This window comes from Morchella sextelata (assembly GCF_020137385.1).
Source record: "Morchella sextelata strain SCLS chromosome Unknown scls_9, whole genome shotgun sequence".
NCBI lineage: Eukaryota > Fungi > Ascomycota > Pezizomycetes > Pezizales > Morchellaceae > Morchella > Morchella sextelata.
In genome coordinates this window covers 1,664,031-1,683,896 of record NW_025408624.1, presented here as the reverse complement: position 1 = coordinate 1,683,896, position 19,866 = coordinate 1,664,031, and the positions used below count along the sequence as shown (strand labels likewise).

Sequence of the window (19,866 nt, the reverse complement as noted above, 5' to 3'; positions counted from 1 at the left end):
AACGAATGATTGAAGCAGTAGGCAGTGCAGCGCCTTCTTGAAAAGAAAGGACAGACTGGAGAGGGGACTCGGGTTTAGAGAAAAAGGGAAACAACAAGGAGTTCCGGTCAATACATATGATACTGGGCCTTTCCTACTTTAGGGGTCATTACCTGCCTCACGGCGCATAGAGAGAGTCGGTGCCGAGGTGGCTTGCGATAGCCGAGAAGAACTCACCTATCAATGTGTTGCCATTATAATTAACAATTTGCCGAAACTGGGGCTGGAACCACTGTCTGGTAGAGTTTCAGGTCCACTCGGAAATCTAGCATACATAGAATGATACTAACCTGGCGCAGATGGCAAACACTTTGGTAGCTGAAGCCTGTGCCTCCCTTCCCCAGGTGAGAGACCTTGTATTCCCGGAGAAATAACGTATGTACCTGCAGCCGTTATTCATGCGTACCAAACTTGGAGAATACCTAGCTCAATTAACTTTTTCCTGAGAACTTTGACTTCACCTTAAAATTCTCGCGAAGCTCAATGTCATGCAGGCCATGAAGCTCTTTAGCTCTCTGCATGCCTAGAGCGGTTCAGGTAAGTGGAATAGCATATTTCAACAACCACCAGATGTAACCAGGATTAATTGCCGCGCGTGCTAGAGTATCAGAAATTACAAATAATATCCAGTGACCTATGAGAGCATCAGCCTCGAGCCCTGACAGATACGCCACATAATTCAGAGTTCTAGATGGGGAAAGAATATATCATGAAGCCCTAGGCATGGGGATGTTCTACCTCATTACAGCAACTCGTGCAATTTGAATTCTGGACTGATGTCGATTTTTGATTGTCAATACTAGGAATCAACCACTCAGAGACCGCAGAACCATTGTCGGATAGCTACCCGGAAGTGCTTCGAGAACTCCTCACCCGAATATAAAATCATACCAATAGCCTTCTTCGATGCACCTCTACCGTGATTCAACCCTAGCTAGTAGAGTACGCCGCCATAGGAAATACAATAGATCATGAAGTTAGCGATATGTCTCAATGATCTTGTGTACCTCTGCGATTGTGACGAATTTGGCTGATATTAATTATCCACATGTGAAAGGTACATGTAGGTTCTTGAATTTTACGAGGTGGATTACATATGCAGTGAGCCTAGCGTGCTCTACCCTACTACGGTCCACACCATACCTCCAAGTACAACGTCTTCCGTGAATCTAGTACCGTAGATAATATATAATGACATTAATAATTATAGCTCATATTATCACCAGATCGGTGCATATTATAGTAGAAGCACGAAACGACAGTAGGTCTATTGGCGTTGAGTAGCTCTAAGCGTACTAGTAGGCCATTCGGTTTATCTAATTGTATCTTAAGCTCCAATCTCATAGCTTTCTCACAGAAGTTCGATAAACACATACATTTATCTAAAGGCCGATCTTCTATGTACCCAGGATCATATCTGGCAGATCAGTTTACCCAATCCACATTTGTAGCTCCTCAACTCACCGAGTCTCTCACCGGGCAACCACGATGCATGATATCACCCATACTTATGTCAGCATAGACTTTCTCACTGACAGTAACTCTCTCATTTAACTTGAAGCTTGTGGATCTCGAGGGTGGGACCTTGGCTCCCATGTGCGGTGACGTTCATAGTATCTCACTCGGCGAAACGGGTTTTTTCCACAATAGCTTAGCTGATAAGCCTCACGGTCTACTCCTTCCTACAACAGTGGCCACGCCTTAGAACGACGTGTTCATGTTGTTATTCGATGCCAAGTAGAGTACGTACCATGTAAGCACGTACCTGCTCGTATCGTAGTACCAAGAGTAGACCTCTCTTCTCACACATGTGTGCTCGATCGTGAGCCTAGGCTGCCTTGAACACTTTGCAGTTCTCGCGGTTTGGGGCTTTGCAATTTGAGACACGTTTGTTGGCGGCAGGGATCCGGGAAACACAGGTACGGATGACTCTTCCCGACACTACCAGGAGTTCCAAACATTTGATATACCGGATGTAAAGCATTGACTTGGCGGGTACGGTGCTACTGTTTACATACCCCACATTGTGGCGCTCAAGATTAGGCAACCTACAATGAAAAGTGGCAAAGAGAGGCGCCGCGCGGCCACTTTTGGACCTACCAGAGCTTTTGGATGCAGTCCAGTGAGCTGACGAAGACAATCCTTACCTTACCTACCTCTGACTCTCCAACTGTTGAATCTCCGCTGTCATCACCCACAACCACATACATACCTCGCTTTCTAGCCTTCCCCGCCCCACCATTGCCAGTTATCGTACAATTCTTCTTGGGATATTCTTTCTTCTCTTGTTGCCTCATCGTCCGTTTGTTGGAACGTTGTTTCGATACATCGAATATCCGACCGTGTAGAACAGCCTCCGTTCGAAAACCAGACAACAACTTGCAAACAAGGCTGAGTCTTCATCGGTAAATCGCTTTCGAACAGACGGTTAAAAGCAACCTACAACGGGGGTTTTTCTTCTCTGTCGTTGAGCGAGCTATCATATAGCTCAATCAGAAATCCATCAATCAATCAAGCGAGCGAGAAACAGTACGCGACCCAATCATGCTACCGACTTTTCAAGTCCGTGGGCTTCGTTGCTGCTCGTCTGATTCGATCTCCGGAGCCGAAGATGGTTGGGCCGACGTCCAGCTTGATAATGAATCTCAGTATGAGCAGCTTATTCGTGAACATCCGGAGACAATTTTGAGTTATGTGGACGATGATGATGGCGAAATTATCACTGTGAGTAACAACTTCACCATAATCTCTATCTTTTTGCGAGCTTTTTTGTTTGATCACTTGAACGGGCTATTAGCATGTTGACACGAGAACTTTTTGGCATTTGTTATCCTCGTTACTCAGGCGTTCAGTACAAGGTCGTGAAAAGTCGCCCCGTTGCAACGCTTATTTTCACGACCTTTTACTGAACGCCTTAGTACGTTCTTTCTTTTTTCGATAAGTTGTTCCGGTGCATACTTTTTTTCAGTTCTTAATTTTTTTTCTTTTTTCTTCTTTCACTTTTACGAGGCTTCCCTAGCTAATGCTATTTTAGGTCGGTTCAATGGATGAGCTTGTCGCACGCGTTGATGAATTACAGCCGCTCTCGCCAGTCATCTTTGACCTTTTAGTCTCGCCTTCTCATCCAGATTACGAGACCGCACTCAAACTATGGAGGCAGATTATCCTACCCGATAGTGATGCTCCTGCAAAAGAAAAGGGCAAAGGAAAGGCAAGAGAGGAGGTAGAAGACATCGCTTCTAATAGTGGTAAATCAGTGGATTTTAGCAATGATGGTACCGTGAGCCCGAAGGATAAAGATTCAGAAGTCAAAGAAGAACCCTCTCAAGAACCACTCCTCAGCATGTTCGAAAATGAACTTCAAAAGATTTTCCAAGCTACGGCGGGTGTTTCGCCTCCCCCAACTGAGGCTGAAGCTACTCCTGCGCGCTCACCTAGCCCTATTTACAGTATTCCACAGCAATACCCAAGTGTAATCCTTGGGCAGACGCTTCGTACCATTGCTCAAAATGTCGGGCGTGTTGCTATTGAAATTCGTAACGATCTTCCGTCACATACTCAACCAACTGTTGAGGCTCTCAACACAGCACTTCATTCTGCCATCGGTTCATTTACTTCCCAACTGCAAGCGGTGGCTCTTGAGGCTGCTGCTGCCGCTCGAGGTGCAGCCCAGGCTACCAGGGAGATGAATGTTTCAGAGCTTGAGGCAACTGGACGAAGGATGAAGGAATTGGCTGAGACTGTTGGTCATATTGCTGTTCAAGGAGCTGGCGTTGCTAGAGAAGAGGTTGACAGGGCACTTGGTCATGTTAGTGGACTTGGATCGGTAAGTGGCAAGGCAGAGGAGGTTCCAGATGAAAGTGAGGTCAGTACAGGTCTAGCCAAGGGAAAGGAGGTGGAAAAAGAGGTCGCGACAGAGAAAGCTGGCTCCGGAGAAGAGGTCAATTCCCAAAACAATCAGGCCAATGAGGATTCAGGATCGACTAGCACTCGTAACGCCGTTGATGCTGTCAACATTCCCGCTTGTGGCGTAGATGCTACAGTCCGTCAGTCTAGTTCATCTCCTGACTCTTCGTCGGACGATGAATTAGATCTTCCTGGCGCCCTATCACGCGGTGGACACCGCCGTCGCCGCCCTTTTGATCCTCTCCGACCCCAAGGTGGACATGTTGATGGACCCGCAAGAATTGGCGCATACCCCCATTGGGCGCCAGGACATCATATGTTCCATCCTAGACATCCCAGACATGGTAGGCCCGGGCCGCATCATGGTGGTCCTCACCATGGTTCCCCACCACCTCATAGTGGCCCTCACCACGGTCCTCCACCACCTCATGGCGGTCCCCACCATGGCCACCACGGTGGTCCACCTCGTGGAGGGCCACCACCTCACCCAGAGTATCCTGGAATGCCTGGATCTGGATCAAACCAACACCCCGTACATCCACCACCACCGCCGCCGCCGCCGCCGCCACCACCACCTCATGTTCGTCAATACCTTGCTACCGCCCATTCGGTCTCCCCATCATGGTGTTCATACCCACTGCCGTCTGCGCCACCTCTACCTGCTTCTAGCTCTGGATGGTGTGGATCCAATCTGTTCGATGACATTATCAACCCAGATATGGTGGCCGAAAGTTCTGGTGCTAGTGCCGAGGCCCAGGCTGAGAAAACCGGCGCTGAACAAGTGAACAGAGACCAACAAGAAAAGGGTGAAAGTACCAGAAATCCCCCATCTATCTTCCCATTTATACGTCGCGCCCATACAATGTCCCACAGTATACACACACGCCCCGCGGGCCAAGGGAGCAGAGAGCAATGGCCTTCTCCCAATTATTCAGTTGGTATCCCGTCAATTCCCTCCGCTCAACATGTGATGCGTCGTTTCCCATCTCTTTCGAGCTTTAATCCCTCCCCAGGTGTCCAATCTGGAGGACTCAGGCCGCAAGCCTCAGTCCCGAACTTTTCTACCGAACGAAGATTTACAACTGAAATCCGATCCCCCAAGGCTCCATTGGAAGAAAATAAATCTTCGGTAGATATTGGGGAAAATCCTTTTGCAACACCTCCAAGACAGCCCTCACCGACTGTGCAGCCAACTGATTTAGATACCCGCAATGTTAAAGAGTCGCAATCAAGTTCGCTTCTAGGCCAGTGGCCGTCGGCGGTTCTTATCCCCCCTCCCCCTCCCCCTGCGCCGATGGATGCATTTTCTCCACGTGGTTTACATCGTGCGAACTCGATGGGGGTTTTTGCTACCAAGGAAGCTAGAAGTAGCCTTTTGGGTAGTGACCAGGGAGCCACTGAGACCAACCCCTTTGCTGAACGCAGAAGGAGAAGGAATAACAGATTGGAAGACAATATTACAGAAAACAAGGGGAACGACTGGGATTACTATTCCCGCCCTATTTCCCAAGGGTCCTTCCTCCAAAAGCAGAAACAGGAAGTGCATCTACAGGAAAACTCTGGTTCTAGCAATGATAATGATGTGGATGAATGCGTTGCACGTCTACTTGAAATGGGGTATGCTGAGGATGAAAGTGAAAGTGCACTTGAGAGACTGAGAGTTTACTCCCAGATTGCTGAAGGAAGAGTTCACGATGCCGTTGAGTTGTTGGAGGAGGAGAGGCAGGCCTGGGGTCAAAGAAATTAGTAGTGATAACCGACTTGAGTATGTATAAGACTGCTTTTTCTTTCTTTTTTTTCTTCTTGATGGACGTTTTGGAAGTGGTTCTTGTTCCGGTTTTTCTTTTCTCTTTTGGACACGTCTTTTGTTTTACGACTGGGTGGATTTCTAGCTCGTTTGGAATTTCGAAGGGAAGAAACCGTCGATATGTCCTGAGATATTTATCATTGAGCTATGTGCATTTTTAGTTCTGACTTTTGTGCCTCTTATGCTTTCGAATAGCTTTCGTATCGCGCTCGGAATATGCAGGGGGAGGGGGAAAAAGAAAAAAAAAAAAAAAAAAAAGGGAAGAAGAGATGGTACAGTGAAACCGAGGTACTCCTAGCTGTGAGTGGTATGGGTGGATGCTTTGATTTGTTTTTGATTTTTATCCACATTCATTAAGATAATAAGATTACAATTTCATTGCGAATAATGAGTGTAAATGGATATAAATGGTTCGAAAAGGGAGGTAAACCCCCAAAGGTATAAAAGTGGGCATAAAGGCATATAAAGGTGCAAACCGGGAAAGTTATGATAGGGAGTATCGAATGGGTGTAAAATGAAGGTAAGCTGCATGAACTATAAAGCCAAGTAATTATTTATCTAGAGTAGAACTTTCCTGTCACGAATATATCTGTTTAATCATGGTAAGGAAACTGGTAGGATCTTTCTCTACGTGATAATTATAAGTTGCTAAAGCTCGGGATGGGATAGAATTATGGCCATATATATGATTTCATACCGTTTTTGAGTTTCTGCTTCCATGATCTCCAGTGTATGTAGATAGTCTCGTTCCCAGACCTAAGTATTCAGTATTTTCGGAGGTTGTGTTTGACTATTAATTATTTTCAAGCATATTGTTAGAGCACCAAAGGGGATGGGTACGAGAGTAGTGTGTTATTACGTATGGGTATTCGATTCGCTTTATGGCTGTGCTATGTACCTACTCTCCATTCGCATGGGATTTTTTAAATAACGGTACATGACGACCTAATTATCATTGGTATCCTCAGTAGCTAGGCTAACCTTTTAGGTCGAAAGAAACAGCTCCATGCAAAGCTGTGTTACACTGAGAAATTCATGATCCAATCCAATTCACTGCCCTCATGCAGGCTCGTCAGGCTTGCTGCCAAAACTTGCAACTTTAGACGATAGTAGCCAGTTAGGAAATAAAGGTGGGCAAAATTCCCCCGTGTTCGCTCTCAGCAAAGCTATCAAACTGCTGCCAATTTTTCCAACCACCCGTCTAAAGTTTCCGGAAGCTCGTACTTGAAGCCTTGCTCGCGCATTACACTTTTGGCATCCTTGTTCCACATGATGGAGCAGGCCAATAGGTACTTTTTTTTTCTTTTTAGTCCTGCTGATATATGAAACTCTTGGGACTTTAGAGTAACCATCGCATCTAATCAAGCTCTCTATGCAGCCTTACTTGAAGACGAATCAAGCTACGATGCTTTTAAATATGACCTAGTACAAGTCGATCTATCTAGATCCCGACCCGACATTTTCGTGACAAATGAGCAGCTTCAAGCACCAGGGCCCCGCGCCGAGGTTGAGCCAGTTGAGGATCCTCTCGACCCTCCACAACTCGCATCTCCCGGAAACCCCGCTGCCGCCTGCAACGGAAAATGCAAAGGAGATCTAAAGTAAGTCCCGATTGTAATATCTCACTTCCAACATACTAACCCAACTACTACGCATAGCGGTCCACACATCTGTCAACGTCTCGGAAGAAGGCTTCAAATCACTTGCCTAAACGGCAACTGTGCAGACATCTCTGCCTTCACTAATAAGAACGACTTCAACCGCCACTGTAGGACAAAGCATGGCCTCAAAACGTCACTGGTCGATTGTGAAATCGCGGGGTGTAAACGGGTTGGTGAAGAAGGGTTTTCCCGTAGGGACAATATGTTGCAGCATCTGAGAAGGGCGCACGGACAGGTGGTCCCTGTTATCGAGTACAGATTTGGCATCTGAGGTAGCGAAAAATGACGTTGTTGATGCTACTTCCGGTCCTGTCGCCTAAGTTTTCTGGCTGGTGTTACTCATCTGCCCTGTTCTCCTTTACATTCTCTTTATTTATTTTTGTCTCACCCCCGCTCTTTCCTTACCAGTGTTAGCTATCATCACTTGATGAAGTTAAATCATTTGTTTAGTCTTAAACAATTTCTTTTGTTAATGATCTTCAACAGACTTCTGTATGTTCTACAGTTTTCATTTAGTATATCTTAGCTACAAAATCCATACTGTCTTCCGCAGATCCCGTTATTGAATACATGAACTAGACGGCCGGATGAATGATGCCCTAATCGAGGAATATGGCATGCTCAACAGTTTTAGCAAATTATACTAAAAAATTCTAGTCGTGATTTCTATTGCTTTTATTAATACCAATTTCTACCCTCACCTACGCAATATTTGACCTATATACACGTGACCGAAATTCCAGTCGGAATCGCTAGTGCTATCGAGGGATATAATATGTCAACGAGGAGAGCAATTATATACTAAAGACTAAGATCTGAAGTAAATGATTTATCGTAGTCACGTTAAATTTATTTGGTTCCAGAAGGGAGCGATTAGTCATCCCTTCTCACAGTGACTCATTCATGACACATCACTCGACCGCCGCCATCTACAGTAGGTAGCTGTTTCTCACACAGCGATACCGAAACTGTACCCTCGCTTCGTATATTAGTTATCGTAGAACCCTAGATCTGCGTGATTTCATATCTGTCTTCTTTAGTGGACTAGAAGTATCAAAGCTATCACAACTAGTCAAGCGACTTTGTGAGGATGAGCCTCGGGACTTCGTCGCAACATGATGGTGGCCTGACGTTAACATGTTTCCAAGTCGCGTCACCTCAAGGTGATATCTGCAGGATGAAATCATGCCTCCCCGTTGAAACCATAGGTAAAAATTCGTTTTTATACATGAAAGGGTTAGAGACACGTCATAGAATTCATGTCAGAATTATATTGTTGTGCCGTAACTTCTCATACTGTAGCGCATTAGTTCTCAATACTAAGTATTTTAGAGTATTAAAGAGAGTATGTACCTGCATTATGTACAGTAGTTATACCCCTTCTCCGATGTATGGCGTATCGTGCTCCATATCTTTAATATGCATGTTCCCCTCGGGCTCGAGGTGTTCACCCGTCCTCGCGAGGCTTATGATTCGACAATGCACCCCACACTCCAATTATCAATGAGCACAAAACGGGAAGTCGGCACTCCGCATTATCATAGACGGTTGGATTGCGAATCGGACTCAATTGTTGGAGTAACGTGTATTGTTGAATCCGACAGCCACGATAATTGAGATGAAACGGTTCATCAGTCATGAAAGATGATTCGGCACTAAGCCTCACTTTCCCTGGTTCATCAACCATCACTCACCCCGCCAAGCCAATGGGGGCACTTGTGTGAGTGCGGGGGATTTCGCCAAGACTTCTCTTTCTGTCCCGTTCAGCTTGAAACATGGATCCACGCCTGCGCCTGTAATCTAACAAGGACCCCTTTTTCGCTTGTGTTGAGTTGTCCTAGTACTTACCCGGTAGGGTATTAGGCTGGAATATTAGTAGGTAGCGAGTAATGCTTCGGATCAGCTAGTGACAATTTGGTAGTTTGTTGTCTGTCTATGCCTTTGGTTGTACTCTAGAGACGCCAGTACTGTACTCTCGCGTATGAAACACAACAGATCGAGCACACATCTATGGTGTAGATAGGCCGATTATCCATAAAGGAGCTTTTGTCTGTTGACGTGGTGACTATGGATTACGCGGCTGAGATGTGGGAGTACAGTAACTCTGCGGCCTGCCCTATATTTTCTCGTAACTGTGCCTTTGGTAAGCCGTAAGAGTGCAAGAAGAAGCAAGAAACAGGGATGGTAAATACATGCAAAGCAGATACATCCTCTAAACTGACAGGGGTGGGGTTGAGGGGGAAAACAGAAATTCAGGTGGTTGGGCTTGACAACCGCCTACCTTAGACTGGGAGTAAAGGCATCTATCTGTCTGTGTACACACATACACGGCGCTCCGTTCCTGCCACGCAGTTTTCACACAACAATCAAAGGTGCGAGTGAAATACCTTTCGTCCCCCCTCCTTCTTACCCCCTCCCTTCTTTCTCTCTTGTTTCCTCCTCCTGGGCATATCCATCATCATTCTTCACCCCCTTCTGTGTTGTCACTCTGTATTACGTTTCGTGATTTCTTTGGCTGCTCCGTCCACTGCGAGCAGTTTTTAAGTCCGCGACAGTAAACATCAATCACCATTTATTCCTTCCACCCCCTCAATACCGCCGCAACGTCGGACCTAACGACGACAACGGCAACGGGCACCACCCTCACCAGCTCAATGGGCGAGGTGATCGTGGAACGTCCCGCCAAGTTGCGGCGATACCGCTGGCCGGAACTACTCCTCGGTATCATACTGTTGATCCTCTTTGTTTGCGCTTCGATCGTGCTCGGTTCCTTCGCGTACTTCACGTATATTCAGCAAAAGCTCTTTGTCGCCGTGCCGTGGTTAGTATCAGTTCTTAGCGCTTGCGCAATAGTCGCTGTACTGCGTTGTCGAGGCTAACGATGTCAATGACAGGTACTACTACTTCCTCCTCGCCATATGCATCGTAACCATCTTTTTCGTCTTCACAGTCGTCGGACTCTATGTCGTACACCTCTTGCTTCCAATCGTAGTCATGATAGGGTCCTTTGTGATGTTTGTTCTTTGGCTCACAGGCCTTGTCAAGGCGTCGATTGAGCTGTGGGGGCCACTGGGAAGCATCAATGATAACTGCGTGAGATACGTGTATAACGATGATTACTGGGGTGGTGGGAGCCTATACACGTTGGCGAGGATACAGCAGGAGACTGTGTGTAACTTGTGGAAGACGACATTTGCCATGGAAATGATTGCTACGTGAGTGCTTAATGTCCCGGGTAGATTGTATATGTTGTGTAACTGACGGATATTGAAATAGATTCCTCTTTGTATGGATGATTTTGCTCTCGTGGCAGGTCATCAGTCGAGCGCGACGCGGATACTAATTCGATTAAGGCCAACATTCACAATTCCTATTCGATTCGCATTCGTTTTGTTTTTACGCTGCAATGCCCGCATTAATGATACCAATTTCCATATGTTCTATGCTGAGGCGGGGTGGTATTTATTTTTCTTTGTTGGTCGGTTGGTTGGGTGGAAACGGAGTTGTATTTTTTCATGAGGATGATTAGGGGTGGAGGACGTTACTATGACGATATGAGTAGATTAAAAAGAAACGAAGGGATGGCATTTTGTAAAGATTACCATGACATAAAAGAATTATATCTGTATAAAACTTTCAGGAAAACACAAGCTTTAATCTAGATATTTTAAGCTTCTGTAACCATCCACGGACAGTCAGTAATATCTAGCCACGATACGAGCCACACCCCACCAACCCCACGCTTCATCGAAATATTCACCCTGGATTGCCTACATACATACCTAGTGCGGTTGTCCAAATTGCCCTGCATAAAAACACGCTAATCATTATTGCGCATTTACATTTATGGAATGACGTGCATGAAACCATGTCTCCGGTTTGTTTCTTTGCTGATGGATTGATTGGAGAGTATAGGCGGCTGGGCGGGTTGGATAAGATTGATTGAACTGGATCAGTGCATTGGATGACATGCAAATAATGATAGTGGAGGCGTCCAATCGGAAGATACAGAGAGACGAGAACGGGGTGTAGAGTAGATAAAGATTAAAGTGGATCGCCCTGGTCAACGCATGGGTCGAGTGATGAACTATGAATGGGTGGTGAGGTGAGGGGCCTAAGTTTGATGATGTATATGGAGAAGGGGAGTATCGAGCATGGTGCGTGTAGTCGGATTGGATGGACACCCTCCTTCTAATTTATGCCTTAGAATGACACGCTCCTTTGATACATTAATACTCCACGTGTTCTCTACATTCTCCTTTGCTGCATGTAACACCCAACTAGCGTAAACACAATATGTGTACATGTTACTACAACGTACATGTACATCCACTAGAAGGATGCTTTTCTACACCGTGAGGACCGGCAGACAATTCCTCATTATAATATCCGTTCTTATACCTACGACCGAATCTCTATCATTACCTCTAATTAGATGCCCATCAGCTGCCAGCGACATACAGCAAGCAAGATCGCAAGTGCATCCAGCACAGTAATCAAAGGTCGATCTGAATCGGCGCGAGAGATAATAATATTATGGGGAAATCAAGTTAAATTTTACTCTATAATTCTCTTTATAATTAATCTTCCAGACTCCAGCTAATCAGCGATTTAAAGAGGAAAACACGTAAAATATATCTCATCGATAAAAATTAAGCCCTTTAACTCACCCACATTCTTACTAATAACTGACTAGCTTAACGATTAAAGGCGCATGCTTAAACATATACTGCCCACCAACTCGTCCGTCGTTCTTACAGTCATCCATGATCCTCTTCGCAGCCATCGCTGCCTCCCGACACCAGATATAATAACCGGCACTCACGCCCCATCCGCAGAGCACGATTCTGGAACTGCCATCTTTTGCAAGCTCTGTGCAGTGACTCTTAAAGATGTTACTCTGCACGCATCTAAGATCGTAATTATCGCTATTTTTGAGCTCATCGGCGGCCTTGGTTATCTCAGAAACCATAGGGGAGCCTTTGCTGGTTTCGCACTTGACCGTATCTTCTGGATCACCGCGGAGATCGTCCCGGGGGTGGAAGCGCTGTGGGTTGGTGAGAGCAAGACTCACTAGTGGAAAGGTAAATAGTAGGATAGTGTCGAGGCGCATTGTGATGTTGAAGTGTATAACTTATTGATAGGTGTAGTGTATTCGTGTAGGTGGGTAACTTCTTTTCGTAGTATTTGTCTAATCTGTCTCGTATGGTTCTCAAGATATGTTAGGCTTTAGGTATGATATATAGTACTTTATTACTCCTAGTATATTGGTCGGGATATATTTAAGCTATGTATTCAGTTGGTCAATTCAATACAATACAGCGTGTTCCTCAACTTGAATGTTCAAGCCCCTCTTGCCCCTCGGACCAAGCATAACAAAGAACCATACAAAGGAGTGATCAAACATCTACCAGCTGCCGCGCCTTGAATTAGTTTCGAAACAGATCGACTTCTCGGTAATAAAATTATAAGGCCCACTGTATGGACGTTGGAGTGCACACAAGTGTTTCCGGAGTTTGGACTAACGTCAAGATCACTAGTTCACCGATGAATCCCCATCGATGCATCATTTGAAAGCAAAAAGTTAAGGACTACATATCTTCATTCAAGTGGATCGGGCTTCTGCTAACCTTCACATCAATTGGACAACCGGACTATACACATACCCTACCCGCTAGGCCCATCCCCGGCCCTGCGAGTAAATGCACCGCTACTTTTTTCAACACAGTACTGCTGCCAAATTAACATACACCATCCGTGGACGAGGTTGCAGGCCAGATTTCCGACTTTCCACAACTAACCAATCTAGGTGTGAAATTGTGTTCTTGGAGGACTGGAGAGTGGCTGTGAGAAATTTAAGGTGTCACCGTTTGAAAACGGCATCAGGGTCGAAAGAATCACTTGATTCATTCTCTCTCGATATTTCTATGCTTACGGTGGGATATATTCCTCACGTATTTACTCAAGTGCGGCCCAGGTGTTCAGGAGGATAAGCGGCTTGAAATTTATGGTCGCCCCTCGAGGCCGAATCCCTAACGCAAGGCCAGCCAATACGGGCAGAGCTGAATGTGCATCTGGCCTGATTGGTCTTAACTATATGCATGCCTCAAGTGTTTACTAGATACTTAAAAGCCTTCTGTTGGAAAAGAACTATCATTACTACATATTATTTGCTGTGAACGCATATTAAACAATTCTTGATAGACATAATTCTCACCTCTCCTCCTCGATCATTAAAAGTTCACTGAGAAAAAAGTAAGATAAAAAATATCCATCCCTCAATAGTAAAATAAAACACAACTAATGGCTACGCAGTAAAACAGAAAGAGGAATAAAAAAGAGAGTAAAAAAGAAGAACCCCATAACACCGCCCAAAACACCTCTTCCCTTGTAAAAACTACTTATCTCATACAATCATTACTCTTGTTCGAGCTCCCTATCTTCCCTACTTCTTCTACCTTCTCTACTTCTGCCCTCCCTATGTTTTCCGCCCTCACTCTTTTCGCGATGTTTCTTGCCATCGCTTCGTTCCCGATGTTTTTCTTTGCTGCTGCTGCCTCTGCTGCTGCCGTCTCCATCCCTATGTTTTTTCCCCTCACGGCCTTCTCGAGATCTGTGTTTTTTGCCGTCGCTCTCATCTCTATCTCTGTGTTTTTTCCCTTCACTGCTTCCCTCCCCCTCTTTGTGTTTTTTCCTCTTCTTCTTTTCTCGGTCTTTCTCTCTCTCACCATCGTCCCCTTCCGCCTTATCAACTACAATGACCGGTGGCGTTTGATCTTTTACGGGCCTTTCTGCCACCGGTTCAATGCGCTCAACTTGCTTTCCGCCCTTATCCCCCTTCCTCATGGCCCTTGAGAGTCAACTCCCAATTTTACTCACTCGTTCTCTCTCGAGTTCAGCTTTCAACTCTTCACGTTGCCCGCGCGCCTCATCAACCTTCTTCTTCGCCGCAGAGCGGTCGAGCAGTCTTGCCTCGCGCTCAGCCTTGAGACGCTTTTCAAGCTCACGAAGGCGCAAGATCCAGCGCTTCTCGGAGACATCTGTCGAGTCGGTTGACACCGGCACAGAGGCTGTAGAAGCGGTTCTAGTCATAATGCCAGGAGTGAGAGGGGCAACAAGGGCTGTTTCTTGTTTCTCGTTAAGGAAATCAGACTTAGAATCTCCGTCCTTCTCACGGTGATGTCGATGACGATGTTTCCGCTCTGTTGGGGTTGAAGCGACAATAGTGTTTGAAGAAGAGCTAGCAACAGTCTTCGACCTATGGAGGGGCGACGTCTGTTGCGCGGCTGCCTGTTCGTTTTTCATAACGTTGAGCTCAGCTTTCAAGAGTCTGTTTTCCGTCCTGAGCTTTGCAACCTCAGTTCTCATGCCGCTTTGCTCACCGATACCGCCGCGAACGAGATTTTCGAGTCGTTCTAAACGACGGGTGCGGCTCTCAAGGGCATTCTCAACGACCTGATATTCTTTCCACAGATCCCTCTCAACGCCTCTGCAGCGAGTTTTGAATCCAGCCACAATACTCTCGATGGTTTTGACCCCACAGAGCATATTCTTCTGGAATCCTTGCAGAGCACCAACAACTGCAGTTTCCATACTCTGTTTTCCGGTAGCACCGCCAGGGCCGGTGGTAGTTTGGACAATACTATTGCGTTGAGTCCAATCTGGTCCACATAGGGCACTGAGACGTTGCCAGATTTGGATGAGGAGATTATTACGTTCTGCGAGCTGCTCGCGATATTGATGCTCAAGCTGTTGAATAGTACGGTTATCTTTGCTCCGAGCTTTCTCTAGATCGGTGTACTGTGTCTGATGCTGTGAGAGTTTGTGTCGAGATTGTTGATGGTTTGTTTGTAGAGTATCAATGGTGGCACGATCTGTCTTGCGACCGGATTTTTCTTTATCAAGCATATCCGAGAGCTTTCTCGACTCGAGTGCCTAGACTCATTATTAGTCAAATCACAAACTAACTCGGATGAGCAGGAACCAACCATAGTCTCCAAAAGATGTTCTCTATCCTTCAACATCCGGTCTTTTTCACTCAACAAATTCTTTGTGTAATCTAGTTCCTCCAGGGTACTCTCCAGTTCGCTTTGCATGTTTACGATTGACTGTTTCAAGTCCTTTATTAGACTCGTCTTTTCACCAGATGGTGCGCGCGAGTTTACCTCAAGTATGCCAGAACGTGTTCCCGAGAGATCACCCATAGCTTCTCTGAGAGCCTTCTCAAGGTCTTCCAACTTTTCTTTCCACTGTTTCGCCTCTTCTTCGCGGGTGGAAACTTTACCACGTAGTCTGCGGACTTCCTCTTTGACAGTCATGACTTCGTTATTTTTTTCATTGACCTTCTTCTCCCATTCTTGGTGACGTTGATCGCCCGAGCTTTCACGCTCGTGACGCTCGGCCTCCAGTTGTTCTTGGGTCTCTTTGAAACGTTCCCGTTCGTCTTCGACCTCCTTCTTCATACCCTTGATGATGTTCTGTAACTCTCCGATTTTGATCTTATCAGCATCTTGCTCTTCCCTCAAGAATGCAATTTCCCCCTTTGCACTCTCGCTCTGGACGGTCATCATATCGATCTTTTCGTTGGCTTCCCTGAGAGTGTTCTCCAGTGCGTTCATCTCTTCTTCGTTCTCCTGTATAGTCCTCTCTAACTCCTCGATTTTCTGTTCCAGCCGCTGGATTTCACCAGCATGTTCCTCCTGAGCGTCCTCTAACCTAACCACGGTTTCAGATACATTCCTCATCTCCAGCTGTAATCCCCTGAAGTCTTCTTCCTTCATGCGGGCTTCCTCCTCCACCCGGTTAAGCTCATGATTCAACTCATTCACACGGATAACCATCTCCTCCTCGAGCCGTTGGATTTCCTCCTCAGCTTCCTCCTTCAGCTGTTCGAAATCTAATCCAATTTCCTCGTGCATGCGCAAAGCTTCGTTGCGTTCAGCTTGCATTTCCTGGACTTCTGCCTGTGCGACTTCGAGATCCTCCGCATACTCAGCTTCGAGCTGTTTTGCTTCCTCTTCACGCTGGTGGAGTACACGGTAGCAATCGTCGAGTTGGAGTTTAAGCTCTTGGTTATTGAGGCGGAGCTCGGATATACGGTCTCGGAGTTCACCATTGACGTTTTCATAGTCATCTCTCTCACTCTCGCTAAGATTCGTAGCATGAGTTCCGGTTGCACTTGCAGCACCGGCACGAGAGATGGATCGTTCGAGGATACGGTCGCTGCCGAGGATGGTGCTGCCAATGACGGAGCGATTGTCGTTCATCATTCCCCTGTCCGACATACCCATTGCAGAGCTAATTCCACCATTCCGCATGTGTAGTTTCAAGTCCTCGATTTCCTGGTAGAGTCTCTCCTTTTCACGGTTCCTAGAGGTAAGCATGCTTGTCTGGGCACCAACTTCTCTACGGAGCTCATCATTCTCATAACGGAGTTGACTCATTAAGCTGCCATCCTCTCTTGGTTCAGAACCGCCTCGTACAGAGTTTTGTCGAGTGCTACCGGTACTCAGGTGAGAGTTATTTGGCTCGTTTCGCAATCTCCAGAGTTCTTCTCGTAGTCTGCGGTTCTCAAGGTCGACTTGTTCTCTGCGTGCGGTTTCGGTTTCAAGGAATTCACGAAGCATTTCCTATCGACGCTGTTAGTCAAATCAAAACCAAAGCTAGGCACTCTCAAACTCACAACATCCTCAGCTCTTGCCGGCTCTCCTTTACTCCCGATGTCGTTTCTTAGTCTCTCCTCGCGTTCCCGCTCCCGGCGAGTCAACTGCTCAATCTCAATCTCATATCTCTCAACTCGTTCCTTTAATTCCCAAATCTCACCGTCTTCGCCGTCCTCTCTCCCCTCTTTCTCGCCACCCATATCCTCAACCTTTTTCTCTAACTCTTTCAGCCGTCTCTTGAGTGACTTCCGCTCCCTCATCCCTTCGGCAAGTTTTACTTTCATCTCAACATTCTCCTTTGTCATTTCTTTAATTCCCTCGTCGGATTGTTTCTCGAGTTTTTCGTTGAGATAAAATACTTTAATCTTGAGATCGAAGTTTTCTTTTTGAAGACGGTCGATGATAGCACTCTGTTCTTTCAGAGTCATGTTCTTTCCCTGTGGTAGAACGGGAGCTGCACCTGTCCGCTTTGATGGACTTCCGGGAGTCATCCCGCCAAGATGGCGGGAATGGTACTCTCGTGTTACAGTTGCAGGTATGTGTATCGACTTTACATGTGCAGTTATAATGGTATCAGTGGGTTCTAGCGGTGGTTTTTGGTCGGTGGGCGTTGTGGGCTCTTTGTAGTCCTCTTTTGCCTGGCGACCTTTACCCGCTTCCTTATCATCAACGATAGAGCCCCTTCTCGAATTCCGTTCCTCCTCATCAAGGCGGGCCAGAGCTCTTTCAGCTGCGGACATGGAAACTCCGTTGTTTTTATCCCCGTAAATGCTTCCTCCAGCGATTCCAGTCACCCCAGAAGCAATGGATCCCAAGCTGGTAGACCTTGACAAGGCCCCCCCGCCACCAACATCTCCCGCCGTAATTGTGCTTGCTCCATCATGATCCATATCCAGGTTCAAATCTAGGTGCATATCCGTCATGCTCGACACACTACTCCGTTGACTCGAGCTCTGTCTTGATTTCAAAAACTTTGGCCGTTTCCTATGCGACGCTCCATAACTCGACGAAGAGCTAGCTTGAATTCTTGCAGACAGTGTAGAGGCGCTTGAAGATTTGACAGCCGCTCCCTCTTCCCCTGGTAACGATCTTGCTGATGGTTGCCTCTGGATCCCTAGTCCAATTTCTTCCTCTGATGATGATGACTGCTGTTCCGGCTCTTTGGAACGCTGAGTGGGCACGAACGCTGGACCCAGCGCCGATGCGCTCCGTGAAGAATTTCTTGTTAACGCAGCAACAGTGGGGCTGCTACTGAAATTTTCGAGTGCGGCGTCGTTATCGCTAGTAGATAGATGAAGTGGGGTGCTAAAAGGTTCTTCGGACCCGGTTGAATCGCCCGTTGAAAACGGCAAAAACGGTGACGAACCTGCAGTGATCCCCTGTTGCCGCTCTTCGCTCTTCTCCTCTTCCACCTCCTCCTTAGTGGTCGACACTGACCCGTTCCTGTTTCTGTGCGAAACCGATGTGCTGCGATTCGACGCTGAAATGCTTCGACCTGATTTGCTACTTCGATTTGAGATGTTACTTGCGCTACGGTGTAGACGTCTCTTACTCGCAGCAGAAGCACCCGTGTTAACCGGAAGCGGTGGTGGTCCCATGTCACCTACGCGACCGAGTTCAGACGCAGATGCAGTCCTACCAGGCACCTCTCTCTCCTCGGCCTCGCGCTCTGCAGGTGCATCTGAAGACAACCGACTGAGCTCTGAATCAGCCCTAAAAGAGCTCTCAAAATTCATTAAATGCCGTTTCTGTCCAGAAGGTAAACTCTCGTCGCCAACATTATGATAATGACTTGTTTCATCATCGCGGTGAGAATAGACTGGACTGCTGGGTAGAGGTGGGCTTGCAGAAGGAAGTAGTGAAATACCCCCTCCTCCTTCAGGGTCTCTACTTGGAGGTAGTTGTGGCGACAAGGGTTCCATCTCTAGATATACTGGACAGCTTGTTGAAGTCCCGTCAAGTTGTGCTGGTGTTTCTTCAGTAGGTTTTTGTAGCTCGTCACTGACGGGTGGAGTTGGCGGTACTGGGGCCGGTAATGCAGGTGTGGTGATCAGGGATGGGGAACTGGCCCTAGGTGATGATTGGCTCTTTTTGTGAGTAGTGGATTGAGATGACTTTGTAGATGAACGTATTGACCCCAGCGAGAGACGTCTTGCGAAACTCTGAAGACGAGAGAGAGTTGGAGAAGAAGGAGAACGGGATGGTTTAGGTCGAGCCGTAGTGACGGTAGGGGGTCGTGACGGTAATACGTCACGGGAGTGGTACATAAACGATTTTGGATGGGTAAAAAAGGTAGAGAAACGAATCACTCTACTTCTTTTCTTTACGACAGCCAGGATTCCGTTTCTTTTTTATTATTAACTGTAAATTCCGTTTCCCAATGAGCTTACAGCGTTTGTTTTGATTCAGGGGTATGCAAGCAGGGGTTGGCTGAATTGAAGCAAGGGGGGGGGGGGGGGGTAGAGGGGAGAGTATGATGAAGATCAGAGGAGGAGGAAGAGGATGAGGATGAGGGAGTGTGATGATAATAATGATGATAGTTATGAACAGGAGGATGTTAAGGAAGGAAAGAAATTTCCAAGAGAAAGTTTTGAAGGTGAAGAAGGATGACTGATTCTTCTCTGCCTCTCGGATATTGTGTGGAGTTTTTAAGATGACATAAATGGCTTCTTGTTCTTAGTCCCGGAACTTGTGTCTGTACTTGTTTCTAGCCTGTCTTCAAGCTATCTAGCGGGCCAACAAGGAGTACGCATTCAAGTTGAGTGTCACTACATGTAGGTATGAGCAATTC

General features: G+C 46.6%; 5 protein-coding genes across 5 annotated transcripts; 3 read left to right on the top strand and 2 right to left on the bottom strand.

The window, feature by feature from the left end:
* Nucleotides 1-107: 107 nt before the first annotated feature.
* On the bottom strand, nt 108-1,792 carry H6S33_013124 (uncharacterized protein; the record flags this gene model as incomplete). Its single annotated transcript, XM_044844499.1, has 11 exons — nt 108-133; nt 217-275; nt 330-422; nt 476-500; nt 674-726; nt 778-812; nt 887-973; nt 1,336-1,355; nt 1,416-1,456; nt 1,624-1,721; nt 1,790-1,792. The coding sequence occupies 11 exons, from the start codon at nt 1,790-1,792 to the stop codon at nt 108-110; spliced, it is 540 nt and encodes a 179-aa protein (XP_044694833.1).
* A 791-nt stretch (nt 1,793-2,583) lies between these two features.
* On the top strand, nt 2,584-5,692 carry H6S33_013123 (uncharacterized protein; the record flags this gene model as incomplete). The annotated part of the gene is made up of 2 exons (XM_044844498.1): nt 2,584-2,763; nt 3,074-5,692. The coding sequence occupies 2 exons, from the start codon at nt 2,584-2,586 to the stop codon at nt 5,690-5,692; spliced, it is 2,799 nt and encodes a 932-aa protein (XP_044694832.1).
* Nucleotides 5,693-7,021: 1,329 nt separating this feature from the next.
* H6S33_013122 (uncharacterized protein) lies at nt 7,022-7,684 on the top strand (the record flags this gene model as incomplete). The annotated part of the gene is made up of 3 exons (XM_044844497.1): nt 7,022-7,041; nt 7,096-7,353; nt 7,411-7,684. 3 exons carry the CDS (start codon nt 7,022-7,024, stop codon nt 7,682-7,684), a joined length of 552 nt encoding a protein of 183 aa, XP_044694831.1.
* Nucleotides 7,685-10,067: 2,383 nt separating this feature from the next.
* On the top strand, nt 10,068-10,756 carry H6S33_013121 (uncharacterized protein; the record flags this gene model as incomplete). Its single annotated transcript, XM_044844496.1, has 3 exons — nt 10,068-10,234; nt 10,308-10,628; nt 10,690-10,756. 3 exons carry the CDS (start codon nt 10,068-10,070, stop codon nt 10,754-10,756), a joined length of 555 nt encoding a protein of 184 aa, XP_044694830.1.
* Nucleotides 10,757-14,271: 3,515 nt separating this feature from the next.
* On the bottom strand, nt 14,272-18,997 carry H6S33_013120 (uncharacterized protein; the record flags this gene model as incomplete). The annotated part of the gene is made up of 3 exons (XM_044844495.1): nt 14,272-15,348; nt 15,402-17,042; nt 17,096-18,997. 3 exons carry the CDS (start codon nt 18,995-18,997, stop codon nt 14,272-14,274), a joined length of 4,620 nt encoding a protein of 1,539 aa, XP_044694829.1.
* Between the last annotated feature and the right edge of the window lie 869 nt (nt 18,998-19,866).